Consider the following 18,897-nt stretch of genomic DNA (forward strand, 5'->3'; position numbering starts at 1 on the left):
ATCAGTAAGAGACCCACAAAGTTATGGAGAAAAGACAGGAGAGTGGAGTTGAGGATCATCAGATCGGCAAAATCTCATTGAATGGCAGAGCAGATTCAATGGGCTGAATGACCTACTTCTGTTCCTACATCTTCTAGCCCTTTATGTGCTCCTACTGTATGTGCATTGGGTTCAAATCTGATGAAGGAATTTCATTTCAGTTTTCTAAATAAACCTGGAATAAAAAGCCAGAACCAGTAACAGCGGCAGTGGAAACACTGGACTGTCGGAAAGTCCCATTCGTGTTTGCTATTGGCCAGTGGGATAGGTCACGTGCTCTCCTTAGTCTAATCCTTAAGTGACTCCAGTCCCCAGCAATGTGGCAGTCTCTTAACTGCTCTGTGAAACAGCCTGACAAACCATTCCACTGTATTCAGAAAAGTGGCCAACTTCTCACTGTGGGCAATAAATTCCCTCAGTGAATTTAAAATCAATTCTGAGACACAGATAGGGGGAGCTATATGTATTTATACACAGGGACCTCTCCTCGACAGACAAAAGAAACTGTCCAGTTATTATGTTGTTTTTGAATTAAACAAAAGTAATGAGAAGCAGCAGTTTCCTGGTATATTCTCCATGGCAATATCTCCACCGATCAGCATTGCCTGGACAACCACTTAGCATCCTTTTCCAATCCAGTATAAATTGTTGTTCCTTTTGAGATTTGACATTCTTGCATCTGTCCTGGTGGGTGTGAGAGATTAAGTATCTTTGACAGTGTGTCTTTTTTTCAACATTAAATACAGTCTTAGACAAAGCTTTGCACTTGTTCTCTTGTTGTGAGTGGCAGAACTCCTCTGGTTTTTATGTTGTAGCCTGCCCTCCTTGGATGGGTTGATGTCATTGATGGTTAAAGAATCAGACAGAGTTGCTAAAGAGCAGCTATTTCTGCAGGGGCGGTGGGGGGTTGTGCTTTGCTTGTTTTATGCCAATTCTGCTCGGACCTAATCTTCCTGGCAGTAGGCTCCACAGCAGGTCAGACCATGAGAGGAAAAATCAGACAGTAAGGTCCGAGGCACATGGTCCTCATGGATCCTCACTGAGAGTAGATCCCGGATTTTCTCTGCAGCTGACATTTGCTTAAGGAGGGAATGGACCATGAGTTATTGGGCTTCCCTCCCCTACAACTATCTGTCTTTGTTGATATTTCAGGTTGAAAGACACTACTTTGAAGACACAGTGAAGACCTTGAACAGCTACTATGCTGAAGCAGAGAAAATCGGTGGGACATCCTACTTTGAAGGCTGCCTGGCTTGTATTACAGCCTACATCATCTTCATCTGTATGGAGACCCGTTATGAAAAGGTATCGTAGGAACTGCGAGAAACGTCAATGTGTTTTACACAGGTTTTGCAGCTGAGCAGGTAAACTTGTGAAATCAGTGCATCGAAGTTGCTTTGGTTTAGCTGATGACCTTTCAGCTCTTTAACACAGCTTTCTTTCTACCCAGTTCGGTCTCCTCTGTTGGACGTTCATCTCAAATATTGATTAGTGATTGCTGAGTTCTAATAAAAGGGAACATCGTCAATTTGACATGATTTGGCATTCTATTCATTTTCTGAATACTTGCCACACCTGCACACTAACTTTTATGGTTCATGCACGAGGCCACCCAGATTCCCCTGCATCTCAGAGCTTTGCTGTCTCTCACTGTTTGAATAATGTGCTTCTTTTTAGTTCCTGCCAAATTGAGCAACTTCACACTTTCTTACATAATATTCCTTTTGATGGATCTTTGCCACTTATCTATATAATGTCATAGAGGCACAACACGGAAACTGACCCTTCGGTCCAGTCATCCCCACCGACAAGACGTTCCGATCTGACCTAGACTTATTTGCCAGCTTTTGGCCCATATTCCTCTAAACCCTTCCTGTTCAAGTAACCATCTAGATGCCTATTAAATATTGTAATTATACCAGTCTCCACCATCTCCTCTGGCAGCTTGTTCCAGATACGCACCACCCTTTGCATGAAAAAGTTATCCCTCAGATCCTTTTTAAATCTTTCCCTTTGCGCTAAACAAGGGTGGCACGATGGCCCAGTGGTTAGCACTATAGCCTCGCGGTGCTAGGGACCCAGGCTCGATTCCAGCCTTGGATGACTATCTATGTGGAGTTTGCACGTTCTCCTTGTGTCTGCGTGGGTTTCCTCTGGGTCCTCCGGTTTCCTCCTACAGTCCAAAGATGTGCAAGTTAGGTAAATTGCCCATAGTGTTAGGTGCACTAGTCAGAGGGAAATGGGTCTGGGTGGTTTACTGTTCGGAGGGTCGGTGTGAACATGTTGGGCCGAAGGGCCTGTTTCCACACTGTAGGGAATCTAGCCTAAATCTGTGTCCTCTAGTTTTGAACTCCCCAATCTAGGAAAAATACTTTGACTATTCATCCTATCCATGCCCCTCATGATTTTATAAACTTTTATATAAGGTGACCCCTCAGCTTCCGATGCTCCAGGGAAAACAGCCCCAGCCTATTCAGCCTCTCCCTATAGTTCAAACCCTTCCGTCCCAGCAACATCCTTGTAAATCTTTTCTGCACTCTCTCAAGTTTAACAACAGCTGTCCTATAGAAGCGCAACCAGAATTATACGCAGTACTACAAAAGTGACCTCCCCAACGTCCTGTACAGCCGCAACATGACCTCCCGACTCCTGTACTTAATAAATTATACTCAATATACTCCTCTTACAAACAATGGGAATACTATCTCTCTAAGGAAGATATAGGTCAGTCAGACTAACAGTCTGAAAAATTAATGTCGATTCTACAAGGTCTGAACCAGCATAAATCCAATGCCAGTCCATTGAAGACACCTTAGATACAGACAGTAGCCACCTTTGTCTTTCAGGTTTCCTCATGTTTAAAATACTCATTGTATGTCCTGTAAACATTTTCAGTAAAATGGGGGAGTTCTTTACCCAGTGTCCAGAGCTTTGGAGAAACATCTGTACCCCTGGCATTGCAGCCAGTGCACATGAAACATTCAATGCCTGAGATGGAGAGGTTTCGCTGCCCCTTTGCATGCTGGGACTAAAGGTCGCCATTCTATAAAAGCAGTTTCTTTCACAAAATGTGGATGAGGAGAGGGTGTTTCCTCTTGCGAGTGAATCTAAAATTCCAGTTCACTGTTTCCAAACAAGGGTCACCCATTTAAAACAAAGGTATGGGGAATTTTCTTTCTCACAGTGGGTCATCAGTTTTTGACACTATCTTCCCCACAAACATGGTGGAAGTAGAGTTTTTGAATATTTTGGAAGTATAAGCTTTGGGAACTCTGCTACCTGACGAAGGAGCTTTCAAATAAACCTGTTGGATTTTAACTTGGTGTATTGTGATTTTTAATGTTGTCCACCCCAGTCCAACACCTCATGAATATTTTGAAGGCAGAGGTAGATAGAGTCTTGGTTCAGCAAAGGGTGAAAGGTTATCAGAAGTAGGCGGGAATATAGAGTAATCAGATCAGCCATGATCTGACTGAATGGCAGAGCAAACTGGAGGGGCAGAGTAGTCTACTCCTGCTTGTAATTGGTATGGTCCGATGTGGTTGGTATGTCGGCTGAAGGTGGATTTCTGCCATTGCTCTTACCCACTCACCCTTGTAGCTTCCTTTCTTACAAGGTCTCTGCACACTGTTTTTGAGACTTGGTGGTGACAGAGAGGAGAGCAGGTACTGGATGCTTGATGCCCAGTTGCTTGCAGTCTGGCTGTGTCACCAGAATTCTTTATGCCTGGCCACTGGAGATGGCGAGTTCTGATCAAATGGGTTTCGCTAATGCAAGAAGCCAAACACTTGAGAAGACTTGCGCTAGCTAGTGGTCACAGTTGAGTAGCTCCTTAGTGATTATATCCTTGGAGCTGTTTCATTTACTTTAATGAAGGGTTACCGGAGAAGGTATGTTGGCAAAGTGTGCCCTACCTTGGGCACCAAGAGACCATGGTAGTGGGTATAAAGTAGCCCATTTGATCTCCTTTGCGGTGTTTCAGCTTTCTAACAAGAAACAGACTGCCATTGTTGACAGCAATACAATCTACATGTGAACCTGCTTTCTCATTTATTCCCTCTGTTTTGAAAAGTACCTTTTTAATTCCAGGATGAAGCCAAATGTGATATAGATTAATAGGGAAGAGCTTGGCTAAGAGGGTGAAAAATTAGAGGGGAGCCAGGATTTGATTTTGTTTCTCAGATGCTAAATATAATTGACGCATTGTACTCGCGAAATTTAAGAACAGTTAGATTTTTTTTCATGAATGGTGATTGGACTTTTAAAAACAGGGAGGAGGAACTGGTTAGGTGCCTACTTTGAATTTACTGAGCAAACAGGCCATTTAGCCCACCTGATCTATGCTAGTATCTGCATTCCAAAACAAGCACCTTGCACTCTGTTTCATGTCACTCTATCAACATGTCCTTCTGCAGCATTCAGTGCTGATGATAAATGCTCCTTTGGGATCTGTCCTCATAATCCAGGAGGGATGGTGTCTTTAGGCAGTGATTCTGCAGCTTCAGTGACAGTGAATTGGGGACAGCCCGATGGCTTGGCATCTAGCACTGCTACCATACAGTGCTGGGGACCCTGGTTCAATTCCAGCCTAGAGCGAGTTTCCCTGGGTGCTCTGGTTTCCTAAGAGTATGCAGGTTGGGTGAATTGACCATGGGAAATGCAGGGTCACGGGTGAGTCTGGATGGGATGCTTTTTGGGGGTCAGTGTGGACTCGATAGGCCAAATAGCCTGTTCCTGCACTGTAGGGATTCTATGAATTCTCAATAGGATGTGGAGCAACATTTGGACTGGGGTCTTGCAACAGTGAGCAAAGGATGTTTGATTTATAAAGAAAGAAAATGGGAGCAGGAGTAGGCCATTCTGCCCTTCAAGCCTGCTCCACCATTCAATATGATCAAGGCTGATCTATCCAACTCAGTCCCCTGAACACATTTTCTCCCCATACTCTTTGATCCCTTTAACTCCAAGAACTATATCCAATTCCCTTTTAAAACCACAATGATTTTGCTTCATTTACTTTCTGTGATAGAGAATTCTCCAGGCTCACCACCGTCTGGGTGAAGAAATTTCTCCTAATCTCAATCCTAAATAGCCTACCCCATATCCTTCGACTGTGACCCCTGGTTCTGTACTCCCTGGACATTGCGAGCATCCTTCCTGCCTTCCTGCTAGTTCTGTTAGAATTATATAAGTTTCTGTGAGATTCTACCCCTCAGCCCATTCTTCTCAACTCCAGTGAATATGGTCCTAACCAAACCAATCACCCTTCACATGTAAGCCTTGCCATCCCAGGGATCAGTCAGGTGAGGTTGCAGGCTTTGTCTCATCCATTGAGAGACATGAACATTGATATCAATTAGGCCAATCTCAACATGATGTTTCCATTCTCAGCAGGCTGCGTGAGCTCTCACTCAATCAACGTCTCAAGTTCAATGAAATAGCAGCATATTGACTCAGTGGTTAACACTGCTGCCTCACAGCACCAGGGACATGGTTCAATTCCAGTCTCTGGCAACTGTCCGTGTGGAGTTTGCACATTCTCCCCGTGTCTGCTTAGGTTGCCTCCGGGTTCTCCGGTTTCCTTCCTCAGCGGTACGGTGGCACAGTGGTTAGCACTGCTGTCTCACAGCGCCTGAGACCCGGGTTCAATTCCCGACTCAGGCGACTGACTGTGTGGAGTTTGCACGTTCTCCCCGTGTCTGCGTGGGTTTCCTCCGGGTGCTCTGGTTTCCTCCCACAATCCAAAGATGTTCAGGTCAGGTGAATTGGCCATGCTAAATTGCCCGTAGTGTTAGGTAAGGGGTAAATGTATGGGTGGGTTGCGCTTCGGCGGGTTGGCATGGACTTGTTGGGCCGAAGGGCCTGTTTCCACACTGGAAGTAATCTAATCTAAAATCCAAAGATGTGTAGGTTAGGTGAATTGGCTGTGCTAATTGCCCATAGTGTTCAGGGATGTGTAGGTTAGGTGCATTACTCAGAGATAAATATAGAGTAGGGGAATGGGTCTGAGTGGGTTTCCCTTCATAGGGTTGGTGTGGACTTGTTGGGCCAAAGGGCCTGTTTCCATATTGTAGAGATTCTATTCTAAATGCACAGAGGCTGGTATCCCATCACCCTTTATTTACATTCGCGCTGTACAAGGGCTGTAACCAGCCAGCTCAGAGCCAGTGTCTGAACTGAGGAGAATCTCTGGCTCATATATGTCAGCAAAGCTCCCTGCTTAGTCCAGGTTAACAGCCCAAATCAAAAATCTTATGCTCAGTGAGATCCACCTGGCCTTGGTTCCAGTCACTACATTTAAAATTCCCATTCCTTGTGTTCCTGTTCCTCCATAACCCCACGCTTGATGCTGTCCCCACAACCTCCTCCAGGCCTGCAGCTCACCGCAGGGTCTTCCGTTCTTCCTTTTCTGGCGTCTCGTGCCCACTCCACTGATCGCCTTTCCTCAAGTTGCCTTCAGGTGTCTAGGTCCTTAACTCTGGAATTCCGTCCTGAGGCTGTTCGCTCTTCCCCATACATTGCCTCCACCCATCCCCCTCACCCCGTCAAACTACACCCCCTTCTTCAGACCACTCCTCCTCCAAATCTAACTCTTGCACCAAAGTTTTGAGTAATTTGCCCAAAAAGGCCTTTGTCTGATTATGGTCATTGTCTGGCATGAGTTCCTGATTCTGTGAAGAATTTAGATGTTTCGAAAAAAAAGTAAGTGATCCCATTGAGGCATAATAGATCCTAAGAGAACTCTGCAGGGTGGACGAGGGAAGGATGTTTCCAATTGGGGGAGAGACTCATCTTTGGACGGGCTAGTAACACCCCAATCCCATGAATGAATTAAAACAAACTAAAGAATGCAATCTGGTGATTACCCATACTTTTTAAAGGTTTCCTGCTTTAACTCCAAAATTTTTTGGCGATTGCACCTCTGCTGGTTTTTGGAAGGAGTTACCCAGTTCATTCACTCCCCAGCTGTTCTCCCGCACTTTTGCACATTAAGCCTTTTAAAGTATTACTCCATTTCTCTTTTGAAAATTGCCATTGAATTTGCTACCACTTGGCTCTCTGGCAGCACATTCCACAACATTGTAACTCTCCAAATGTACTTGGAAACTCCGCAAAGCATTTTCTTGTATGACCTCAGATTATTTCTTCCATGCAGACCTGAAACTCTTGAGTTGACCAGACCCCGAATTTGGCATAGTGTCACCTCAGTGCAATTCACTGATCACTTTGTTAACCTGTGCAAGTGGAGGAACTGGTGCTGATATTAATGATCGAGAGGTCAAGGTTAATGCCTTGGGAAACACAGTTTTGATACATACAATAATTTGCCAGTGGGGTTATAATTTTCAAGGCTCAGACAGACAAACAGACAGTCTTCACAAGCCTGCCTTTTAATCACTAAGGAAAACCAAGGATTATGGGCAAAGGGCAGGGAAGCCGAGCTGAGGATGATCAGATTAGTAATAAGTTAAAAAAACACACAACACCAGGTTATAGTCCAACAGCTTTGACAATGGGTCAGTTAGACTCGAAACGTCAGCTCTTTTCTCTCCTTACAGATGCTGCCAGACCTGCTGAGATTTTCCAGCATTTTCTCTTTTGGTTTCAGATTGCAGCATCCGCAGTAATTTGCTTTTATAGTCCAATATGTTTAATTTGAAAAACTAGCTTTCAGAGCACTGCCAATTCATCAGGTGTTTGGACCTATTGGACTATAACTCGGTGTTCTGTGGTTTTAACTTTGTACACACCAGTCCAACACCGGGATCTCCTGTTCCGATGTCGCATTGTCTTCATGGTGCTTGTATTGCTAGAGTTACTTGCTTTTTTGTTCTTTTGTTTTTAGGTTTTAAAGAAGATTTCAAAATACATTCAGGAGCAAAATGAGAAAATCTATACCCCCCGAGGATTGCTGATTACAGACCCAATCGAGAGGGGGCTGCGTGTTGTATCCTTTGACAGGTTTATTTCAGAGTTGGATACCATTGAACTCCACATGCAATGCTCAGCACAGGCAGCCCTGGATAACTGTGTTAACCTTCCGGCTCTGAAACCGGCCATTTGGCTCCAACAGATCTATTTACGCTTCATGTTATTTCGTCTAATCCGAACTGTTTTCTCGCGGTGACCCCATGTGAATATTTTTGTGAGAGTAACCCGGAGAGGTTGGGGAGGGGCAGTGGGAAGCACAGAGAGAGTTGTTGAGCGAGTATTTTAAAACAGCTGGGAGTGCCTTACAGGAAGCCGCAGCCCATGTCTTTAAGAGGCTGAAGCATCAATCGATATAAACCATCCCCTTACCGATAGTGGATATTTAAAAAGCACCTCATAACCGTCAAAACTCAGTCTGAGCTCCATGTGTACCATTGCTGCTTCAGCCTTTGCGATCCCAAGATCTCAACCCTGTGGTCCCACACCAGAGTTTAAGAATCTCTGATCTAGTTCTGTCTATATCTTCCTCCATGTGTGTTTAACTAGCTTCTATGTAAATGTATCAGTGCTACTCATCTGGATCACTCTGTGTGATAGCACATCCCATACCCTCAGCATCCTCTGGAGAAAGAAACTCCTTCTGCATGTCTTCAGCATTCTTTCTTTCATTGCTCGGACCATTGAGTATAGGAGGTGGGCCGTCATATTGAAGCTATAGACGCCAGTAGTGAGGCCTCTTGTGCAGTACTGCATGTAATTGTGCTCACTGTGCTACTGGAAGGATGTTATTAACCTGGAAAGGGTGCATAAAGATTTACAAGTATGTTACTGAGACTGGAGGGTTTGAACTACAAGGAGAGACTGAATAGGCTGTGGCTGTTTTCCCTAGAGCATCAGAGGCTGAAGGGTGATCTTATAGAGGTTTATAAAATCATGAGAGATATAGATAGCCAAGGTCTTTTCCCAAGGGTGGGGGAGTCCAAAACTAGAGGGCATATGTTTAGGGTGCGAGGGGAAAGATCTAAAAGGGACCTGAGGGACAACTTTTTCACGCAGAGAGTGGTGCATGTATGGAATGAACTGCCAGAGTAAGTGGTGGTGACTGGTACAATTACAGCATTTAAAAGACATTTGGACAGGAGTGTGAATAGGGAGGGTTTAGAGGGATATGGGCCAAGTGCTGGGAAACGGGACTACTTCAGTTTCCACGCTGTATGACTCTATGACTCTACTGATTGGCTTTATTGCCTTAAATTTATGGACCCATAAGATGTAAGGGCAGAAGAATGCCATTCGGCCCATCAAGTCTGCTTCACCTTTCAATGGGATCATTACTGAACCCTCAACTCTACTTTATTCCCACAGGCCTTGCTGATTAAAATCTTTCTGCTTCTGCCCTGTCAGTTCCCTGAAGAATCTGAATATGATTCAATACGGTTTCCACTCATTCTCCTTCTAAACACCAGTGAGACATAACCTACTCCACTTCCCCTCATGAGGTGGTCCGTCCACACTTGGGATCAACGTAGTGAGTGCTCTCTGGACTGCCTCCACTGTCAGTGTATCTTTCCATAGATATAGGGACTAAAACTTTTGACTGTACTCCAGGTGTGCCTTGTATAATTTTAGTAAGACTCCCCTATTTTCATACGCCTATTCTCTGAGGAATAAAGGCCAACATTCCACGTGTCTTCCTGATTATCTGTCGGACTTGGATGCTGGCATTTTCTGGTTCGTGCAGACCCCCATTTCCAAATCCCTCTGTGTGGTCGTCTTCTGCAGTCTTTCTCCACTTAAGTAATATTCAGCTCCTCTATTCTTCCTGCCAAAGTGCGTAACCTCACATTCTCCCACATTATATTCCACACTGCCAAGTTTTTTACCCACTCGCTTAACCTGTCCGTATCCCTCTGCAGTGTCTGTGTGTCATTGAAACCATTCCCTCACCTCGTGGCTAGCCCTGGTCTCGGATCGCTCCACAAAGTGGAAGCACTTTCGCTACACCAGCCGTTTCAAACCTCTTCATTCTCTTAAAGGGAATTGGCACTAATGGAGGTACAAATAAAGGTTTGCAAAGATTTACCAGGACTTGGAGGATGTTCTCAGTAAGAAAGCCTGAACAGGTTGGAGCTCTTTACCTGGAGAGGGAAAGCCTGAATGGCGACTGAAGATATAAGAAGTTGAAGGGGTCCAAAGAGGTAGGCGCAAAGAGGAAATTTCCACTTGTCGGGAGTGGGAAACTGGAATGATAATCTGTCAATACAAGACTGTTTTGCATAAGCCCAATCCGTGATTCAGAAGAAACTATTTTACCCAGAGACTAGTGAGAATGTGGAACTTGTAAATCACAGTTTTGATGTACCTGAGGAAAAACTGGCTAAGTACATAAGGGAGAAGTGGATTGAAACATTCATTAAGGTGAGATGAAGAGGAGATGGTGTGGGAGGAGCTTTGTGTGGCCAGTAAACAGCAGCATGGGTCCTTTGTGCAGAATGGCCTCCTGTTCTGTACTGTACATTCAGAATATGTGCAAGTAATATCCCATTTAAGCAACACTCAAAGATTGACTTTGTATTGGTCGCAGGACTGTGGCTTGTTCCTGAATCCTGAAGGCACCTTTTCCTTCCTGTCAGTCCCATTAACAGTTCACAGAAGCTATCTAACCCACATCGCCTTCTCATTGGAGTGAAGAAGGATGAGAGGTGACATGATAGAGGTGTACAAGATGTTGAGAGGCATAGATAGAGTGGATAGCCAGAGACTTGTTCCCAGGGCGGAAATTTCTGTCGTGTAAGGGCATAATTTTAAATGATTGGAGGAAGGTTTAGGGATGTCAGAGATAGGTTCTTTACACAGAGAGTGGTGGGTGTCTGGACTGCACTGCCAGCAGTGGTGGTAGAGTCAGAGACATCAGGGACATTTAAGCGACTCTTGGATAGGCACATGGGTGATAGTAAAATGAAGGGTGTGTAGGTTGGTCTTATCTTAGAGAAGGATAGAAGGCTGACACAACATCAAGGGCCACAGGGCCTGTACTGTGCTGTACTGTTCTATGTTTGCACTTTAGAATTTAGAAACTGCAAGCAAGATGTTAAACCCTGGAGAGAAAGAGAGTTCGATCAGTGTCAGGATTTAAATTACAAGGATGGATTCCTTTGGAAAAAGTTGACTTTGAGGAGATCCAACACATGGTTTCCAGTTCACAAGATTTTTTATTTATAATGATTCACGTGATGAGGGCATCACTGGCTAGGCCAGCATTAATTACCTAGAGGGCTGTTAAGAGTCAACCACATTGCTGTGGGTCTGGAGTCACATGTAGGCCAGACCAGGTAAAGATGACAGTTTCCTTCCTAAAGGGCGTCAATGTAACAGATGGGCTTCTTTCTCCCTACAACAATTGGCAATGGATTCATGGTCATCATTAGGCTCTCAATTCTAGATTTTCTTTTCTCTGTTGAGTTGAAATTCCACCATTTGCCGTGGCAGGATTTGAACCAGTGTCCCCCAGAACATTAACTGGGTCTCTGGATTTATAGTAAAAAGTGAGGTCTGCAGATGCTGGAGATCAGAGCTGAAAATGTGTTGCTGGTTAAAGCACAGCAGGTTAGGCAGCATCCAAGGAACAGGAAATTCGACGTTTCGGGCCAGAGCCCTTCATCAGGAATGAGATTGTCCAGAAGCAGTACCACTAGGCCATCACCTCCCCCCAACAGCCAGCTTCCTCCACACGGTATTGGGCCCCAGTCAAAAGGGAGTGAGTCAACAATTGAGAAGGACACGCAAGATGGAGTGTGTTGATTTTGAGACAGCTGGGCAGCTGACAGAGTGGGGGGGGGTTTGGTCCGAAGGGTAGGTGATTTGTGGATTCACTCAAGACCAATAGGCAGAGGACAGAGGTATCTTAATACAGATTAAATAAAAGATCCTGCATTTCCGTAGCGCCCTTGCAAACCCTGAAGCATTTAAAAAGTACTTGTTTTGAAGCGATGCAATGTAGGAAACGAGGCTGCTAGCTATTGTACAGCAAGGTCCCCCACAGCTGGGTGGTGACCACTTTTAGGACTGTGGGTTGGATGGTGCTCAGAACAGTGGGGGAGGATCTTGGGACTTGAGGTTAGAGAGTTGAACCAAAGTTATTGAGTGCGAAGGCGATCTCTTTGAAAGAGATGAAATAAATCTGCGGAAGGAAAGGATGAGGTTGTGAACTCAGCAAAGAGGGTTTCGATCTCCTTGATCTGATGTTTCTCATTTACCAAATGACACATGCAGTTGTGAGTATAGCAGACCCTGCCGACTCAACAAGCACATTATTGGCTCAAAGACCGTGCACACTTGGCGTCATCTCTCAAAATAACCAAACAAGCAGTTTCTCAAGTTGAAAGGCACTTGTTTAAACAGCAGCTTCAATTTTCTGTGCATCTCTGACACTGCAGCACTCCATTAACATTGTGCTGCTGTGTCAACCCAGGTCTGGTGCTCAATGTTGTGGAGTGGAGTTCCAGGCTCTGAGGACTCAGAAGAAATATAAAAGGTTCCTTTCTTCTGTCAGTCAGACTGACGGAAACCCAAGATGGCTTTGGTTGTTTGTGTTTAAATAATGTGCCAGGTTTTTGGAAGAAGGCACAAAGTTAGATTGCTCGGAGAGCCAGGAAGGACATGAGCGGTTGAATGTCCTCCAGCCATGTAGTCAAGATTAGAGTGATGCTGGAAAAGCACAGCAGTCCAGGCAGCATCCAAGGAGCAGGAAAATTGATCTTTCGGGCAAAAGCCCTTCATCAAGAATGCCTGAAACGCCAATTTTACTGCTCCTCGGATGTTGTCTGACATGCTGTGCTTTTCCAGCACCACTCTAATCCTGACTCTAATCTCCAGCATCTGCAGTACCCACCTCCGTTCAGCCCTGTAGTGATGTTCTGGGTGAGTTTGTCTCATTGTGCCAGTGCTTCGGAAGAGTTGTCCAATTAATGTGTTCCGGTCTTTAACTCGGAACCCAGGGCATTTTTTCTATGTCGAGTGTTTACTGATTTCCCTTCAGCCAGTCAGCTTTGCGTGACTTCCTAGCTCTTGTGCCCAATTCTTTCTGTCTTCCGACTGAAGCCAAGTGGCTGTGCATGGCCTTCCCAAGTTGTCAGCCGATTTCCTCCATTCTCCTATCACCCACAGTCCATGGTGATCCATTTTCCTGAACTCGCCTCCCTCCAGATTGAGATTGCGATTTATGAGGACAGGTGCAGCAGTGGCAGCAGCAGCAGCAGTGGCACTGGGAGCAGCACAAGCAGCTGTAGCAGGGGCTGACATCGGGCAACAGGCCAAATGGCTTTCACCAAACACCGTGCTCCTTTCCCTTTTCCCTTCCTGCGGGAAAGAGACGTTTCGTTTGCAATAACCAGACTTTTCTGTATTTGAACATCGCAAGCTCATCATGTGCCCCCTTCTCCAAAAGGTGTTAAGAGAAGAAAAGGAACTGGAGGCAAGTGAGCTGTTGACACTGTCCTGCTGACTCAGAGACTATGCTCCCACCTGGAATGTGACGCTGGAAATGACTATGTATTTACGAATGTTTTTAATGTAAATAATGATTGTTAACGATAAGCTGATCTCTCAGATGGAGCTGCTCTCCACCCTTTCTGCAATCATTCTTGATTTCCGCATCCATCCACCCAGTGCTGCCTCTGGATCTACATAGGATTCAGTCCAGTATGTGGCTCTTGCTCCTGGTCCTAAGCCAACTCCGAAGCCACTTGCCAACTCTGAAGTTTCAATTGGGGTGGCATGGTGGCTCAGTGGTTGGCACTGCTGCCCCTCAGCACCAGGAACCTGGGCTCAATTCTACCCTCAGGCAACTGTCTGTGTGGAGATTGCATGTTCTGTGTGGGTTTCCTCCCACAGTCCAAAAATGTGCAAGTTAGGTGGATTGGCCATGCTAAATTACCCATTGTGTCCAGGGGTGTGTAGGCTAGGTGGCTTAGCCCTGGGAAATGCAGGGCTACAGGGATAGGGTAGGGGTGGCATGTCTGTGTGGGATTCCCTTTGGAGCGTCAGTGTGGACTCGACGGGCCGAATGGCTGTCTTCCACATTTTAGGGATTCTCTAATCACATGACCTCCTGCTCCAATTGGTTAAGAAGCTTTTTAAAATCCATTTTTAGTTTTTATACAAAATGTTACCAAAGTCTTTTCTTGTCTTACAACCTTCAGGACAAGTGCAAGTGGGCGGCACGGTGGCACAGTGGTTAGCACTGCTGCCTCACAGCGCCTGAGACCCGGGTTCAATTCCCGACTCAGGCGACTGACTGTGTGGAGTTTGCACGTTCTCCCTGTGTCTGCGTGGGTTTCCTCCGGGTACTCCGGTTTCCTCCCACAGTCCAAAGATGTGCGGGTCAGGTGAATTGGCCATGCTAAATTGCCCGTAGTGTTGGGTAAGGGGTAAATGTAGCGGGGTATGGGTGGGTTGCGCTTTGGCGGGTCGGTGTGGACTTGTTGGGCCGACGGGCCTGTTTCCACACTGTAAGTAATCTAATCTAATATCACATTTCAAACACCAAAGTAGGTCAGCCTGAAGTGAGTTGGCAGCCAGGTTCTCCTATTGTAAAAATTGTTGTTCCCTTGGAAATTTGGCATTCTTGCATTTGTCCTGATGGATGTAAGATAAAAAGCTTCTACATCGTGTGTTTCCTCTCAGCGTGATCCAATCGCTGCATTACCAAGTGACTAACTCAAGAACGTTCCAAGCATTTTATTCTTAACCACTTGTTTTAAATGCCTGACTACTGTTTATCTCCTTGACGCTGCTCACGGCATAGATCTCTTATTGCTAGAAGTGCCAGGCTGTTTCCAGAGGAGATATATCCTGTGTGGGGAATGCTCCCAAGTCTTTCTCAACTCCCTCCTCCCATCAAATGTGCTGACACTGCCCAGGACAGTACAAAGGTGGCTCTGTACTTTGAGATTTTGGGTAGAATTGCCAATAGAATTGTATTGTCTTAGATCCTCTGGAAACAGTTTCCTGGATACCTGTTAAAATGTAGCATGAGAAATAAGTATAAGAGTAGGCCATTCGGTCCATCATCCCTTTCTTCACCGTTCAATAAGATCTTGGCTGATCTGTTTATGGTCTCAACTCCACTTTCCATCCAGACCCCATCATCCTCAAATTTCTCATTAATCAAAAATTAAACTTCCTCTTGAATAGATTCAATGAGTCCCTTGCTGTTTAGGGAAGAGATTTTCAAAGGCTAAATCCCTCTGACAGAAGACATTGCTCTTCATCTTTGGGGGTGGCACAGTGACTCAGTGGTTAGCACTGCTGCCTCACGGTGCCAGAGTCCCAGGTTCAATTGAGCTTGCACATTCTCCCTGTGTCTGCGTGGGTTTCCTCCGGGTGCTCTGGTTTCCTCCCAAGTCCAAAGATGTGCAGGTTAGAGTGAATTGCCAAGCTAAGTTGCCCATAGTATTCAGGGATGTGTAGGTTAGGTGCAATAGCCAGGGGGAATGTAGGGTATTGGGTCGGGGTGTGTTACTCTTCAGAGGGTCAGTGTGGACTTGTTGGGCCGAAGGGCCTGTTTCCATACTGTAGGAATTCTTTTAAAAAAGTTCTACCTGCATTTTAAATGGGTGACCCTCCATTCTGAAACTGTGTCCCCTCAATCATGATCACCCACAGAGGCTTCTTGACTGTCAAGATTGGAGGTATACGCCAATGGAACCTCAAGTGATGGGTTGAACTTGAGTTGGTCCCCTACACTGGAATAAGTGGGTAAAAAGTTGAAGTACAATATCGGAAAGTATGAAGTTGTTGAATTTGCAAAGGAGAATAGTATTGTAGGAAAGGTGTTATGAAACCTGAAAGGGTTCAGAAAAGATTTACAAGGACAGTGCCAGGGTTGAGGGCTTGAGCTACAGGGAGAGGTTGAACAGGCTGGGGCTATTTTTCCTTGGAATGTGAGAGGCTGAGAGGTGCCCTTATAGAGTTTTATAAAATCATGGATAGGGTGAATAGCCAAGGTCTTTTCCCCAGGGTTGGGGAGCCCAACCCTAGAAGGCATAGATTTAAGGTGATTGGGGAAAGATTTGAGAGGGACCTAAGGGGCAACTTTTTCCCCCGGAGGGTGGTGCGTGTATGGAATGAGCTGCCAGAGGATGCGGTGGAGGCTGGTACAATTACAGCATTTAAAAGGCAGCTGGATGGGTATATGAATAGGAAGGGTTTAGAGGAATATGGGCCAAGTGCTGGCAAATGGGACTAGATTGATCTAGGATATCTGGTCAGCATAGACGCGTTGGACCGAAGGGTGTATGCTGTACGTCTCTGTGAGTCCATTTAAATGGAGAATAGCTGCAACACAAAGGGATTTGGGAGAACTTGTGCTCAAAACACAGAAAGCTAGGCTCAGCAGGAAATCAGGAAGGTTAAAGGAACGTTTGCCCTTCTTTCAGCAGTGTTGGAGTATAAGAGTAGGGGGGTTTTACTGCAATTGTACAAGGTATTGGAGGACCATGAGCAGTTTTGTTCCCTTTATTTCAGAAAAAAAATATTAATTCATTGGAGGTGGTTCAGTGAAGGTTCATTAGGATGATCCCCGGGATCAATGAATTTTATTATAAACCAAGACAAAGCAGTTTGGGACTGTATTCACTGGAGTTTAGAATGAGAAGTGATCTCATTGAAACATATCGGATTCTAAAGGGGCTTGACATGGTCAATGCTGAAAGGATGTTTCCCTCATGGGGCAGTCTAGGGCCAGAGGGCATAAAGGACTGCCAATTTAAGACTAGTATGAGGAGGAATTTCATCTCTGAGGGTTGTCAGTCTTCAGAATTCCTTGCCACAGAGAGCTGTGGGGGCAGAGTCCTTGTGTACATTTAACGTTGAGAGAGAGAGAGAGAGATCCTTGTTCAGTTGGGAATGGAGGATTCCAAGGGCAAGGCAGGAACATGGACGTGAGGAATGTGGGATTAGCCATGATCCTGTGAATGGGTGGAGCAGGCTCCCTCCTGTTCCTATTTCTTCCAGCCATGGGGAGGAGGGGAGAAAGTAATGCACATGAATGGCCAAGTTGTAGACCATCCTAAAACGTGGGTGCTCTCTGCTGTTAGACCCAAGGCTGTGCACTTGAAACACTCCAGCAGGAAGTGTAACCATGAGAAGCTTTCTTTACAATGCGAGGGATCTGCGGTTAGTCCACTTCAGGCATTGACAGTTTTCCAGTGACCTTGTCTTTTTTCTTTGAAAGTTCACAGACAGCCGGAGAAAGACTTCTTATGTAGAACAGGAATCCCAGTAATTCGTGTAAAACTTTTGAATGTCTGCTCCTTTGGAATCCAGGTAAGCAGAGGGCTCCCGTTTATCCCGCTCATCAGGATGGTCCCTTAACGCTTTACACCTTTGGAAGACTCATTTGGAACAGTGTTCCCTGTTGTAAACGTGGTGACAGACCACTGATGATGCCAGGGAGATCTGGCTGCTCTTCACACAGAGCAAAGCGATTGTTTACAGGCAGCGCAACAAGATGTGACACTGGTCCGAGCAACTCCGAACTCCAGTAGTCGCCCCAGCTATCCCCTCGGCCTCAGTAAGGAAATGGGGGTAAAAACAATGACTGCAGATGCTGGAAACCAGAGTCTGGATTAGAATGGCGCTGGAAAAGCACAGCAGTTCAGGCAGCATCCAAGGAGCAGGAAAATCGACATTTCGGGCAAAAGCCCTTCATCAGGAATACCTGATGAAGGACTTTTGCCCGAAACGTTGATTTTACTGCTCCTCGGATGCTTCCTGAACTGCTGTGCTTTTCCAGCACCACTCTGATCTAGACTAAGGAAATGGGAGTGTCAGCCGTGGTTGGAGTTAACTGTCGCTGTCGATGTTTATGAATGAGCTGCTCCTGTACCCAGTTGTTGGAAACTGCATGGAGTGGGCTCTTTCCACCTGAAGGCCCAAGGACAGAGATGTGGGTTTCCTCCGGGTGCTCCGGTTTCCTCCCACAGTCCAAAGATGTGCGAGTCAGGTGAATTGCCCATGCTAAATTGCCCGTAGTGTTAGGTCAGGGGTAAATGTAGGGGTATGGGTGGGTTGCGCTTCGGCGGGTCGGTGTGGACTTGTTGGGCCAAAGGGCCTGTTTCCACACTGTAAGTAATCTAATCTAATCTAATCTACATGCCGTCCCCACCTTGCTTTCACCTTGGTTCCATTCTGCAGTCTGTTCATATGTTGATTTGTTTCCAAGGCGGAACACCATGTGGGACAGTAGAAAGCAGCTCTTTGTGAGTACAGGAAATGATCACATACCAAGATTTCAAACCATGACTGTAGGTATAAGAGTTCATAAGTCAGACGTTCTTAAATAGTGGACCCCTTTAGAGAAAATCTCGAGACCTGCAAAGCTGCATTGATCACTGCCAAAGCAATCAGAGGAAGTGATGAGAGATCACAGTCCATTCCTTTGACGCACTGACCATCCACCCTCTCTCCCCTCACTGGATCTTTGCCACTGTTGTGAAACTTGGAATGGCTCAGAAAAGGTTTCCAAGGATGTTGCCAGAGTTGGAGGATTTGAGCTATAGGGAGAGGCTGAACAGGCTGGGGCTGTTTTCCCTGGAGCATCGGAGGCTGAGGGGTGACCTTATAAAGGTTTATAAAATTATGAGGGACATGGATAGGGGGAATAGACAAGGTCTTTTCCCAGAGGTAGGGGATTTCAAAACTAGAGGGTATAGGTTTAGAGTGAGAGGGAAAAAATATAATGGAGACCTAAAGGACAACGTTTTCACAGAGGGTGGTACATGTATGGAATGAGCTGCCAGAGGAAGTGGTGGAGGCTGGTATACTTACAATTAAAAGGCATCTGGATGGGTATATGAATAGGAGGGATTAGAGGGATATGGGGCAAGTGCTGGTAAATGGGACTAGATTGATTTAGGATATCTG

General features: G+C 45.6%; 1 protein-coding gene across 1 annotated transcript in view; it reads left to right on the top strand.

The window, feature by feature from the left end:
• Positions 1-17,619, top strand: part of LOC132826529 (golgin subfamily A member 7B-like) — a 32,453-nt gene extending 14,834 nt beyond the window's left edge. Inside the window, exons 3-5 of the mRNA XM_060842496.1 lie at positions 1,192-1,344; positions 7,886-7,987; positions 13,177-17,619. Coding sequence (XP_060698479.1) covers positions 1,192-1,344; positions 7,886-7,987; positions 13,177-13,269 — 348 coding nt within the window. The 3' untranslated portion in view covers positions 13,270-17,619. The remainder of the gene's footprint in view (positions 1-1,191; positions 1,345-7,885; positions 7,988-13,176) is intronic.
• The last annotated feature ends 1,278 nt before the right edge of the window (positions 17,620-18,897 follow it).

This window comes from Hemiscyllium ocellatum, chromosome 22 (assembly GCF_020745735.1).
Source record: "Hemiscyllium ocellatum isolate sHemOce1 chromosome 22, sHemOce1.pat.X.cur, whole genome shotgun sequence".
Lineage (NCBI taxonomy): Eukaryota > Metazoa > Chordata > Chondrichthyes > Orectolobiformes > Hemiscylliidae > Hemiscyllium > Hemiscyllium ocellatum.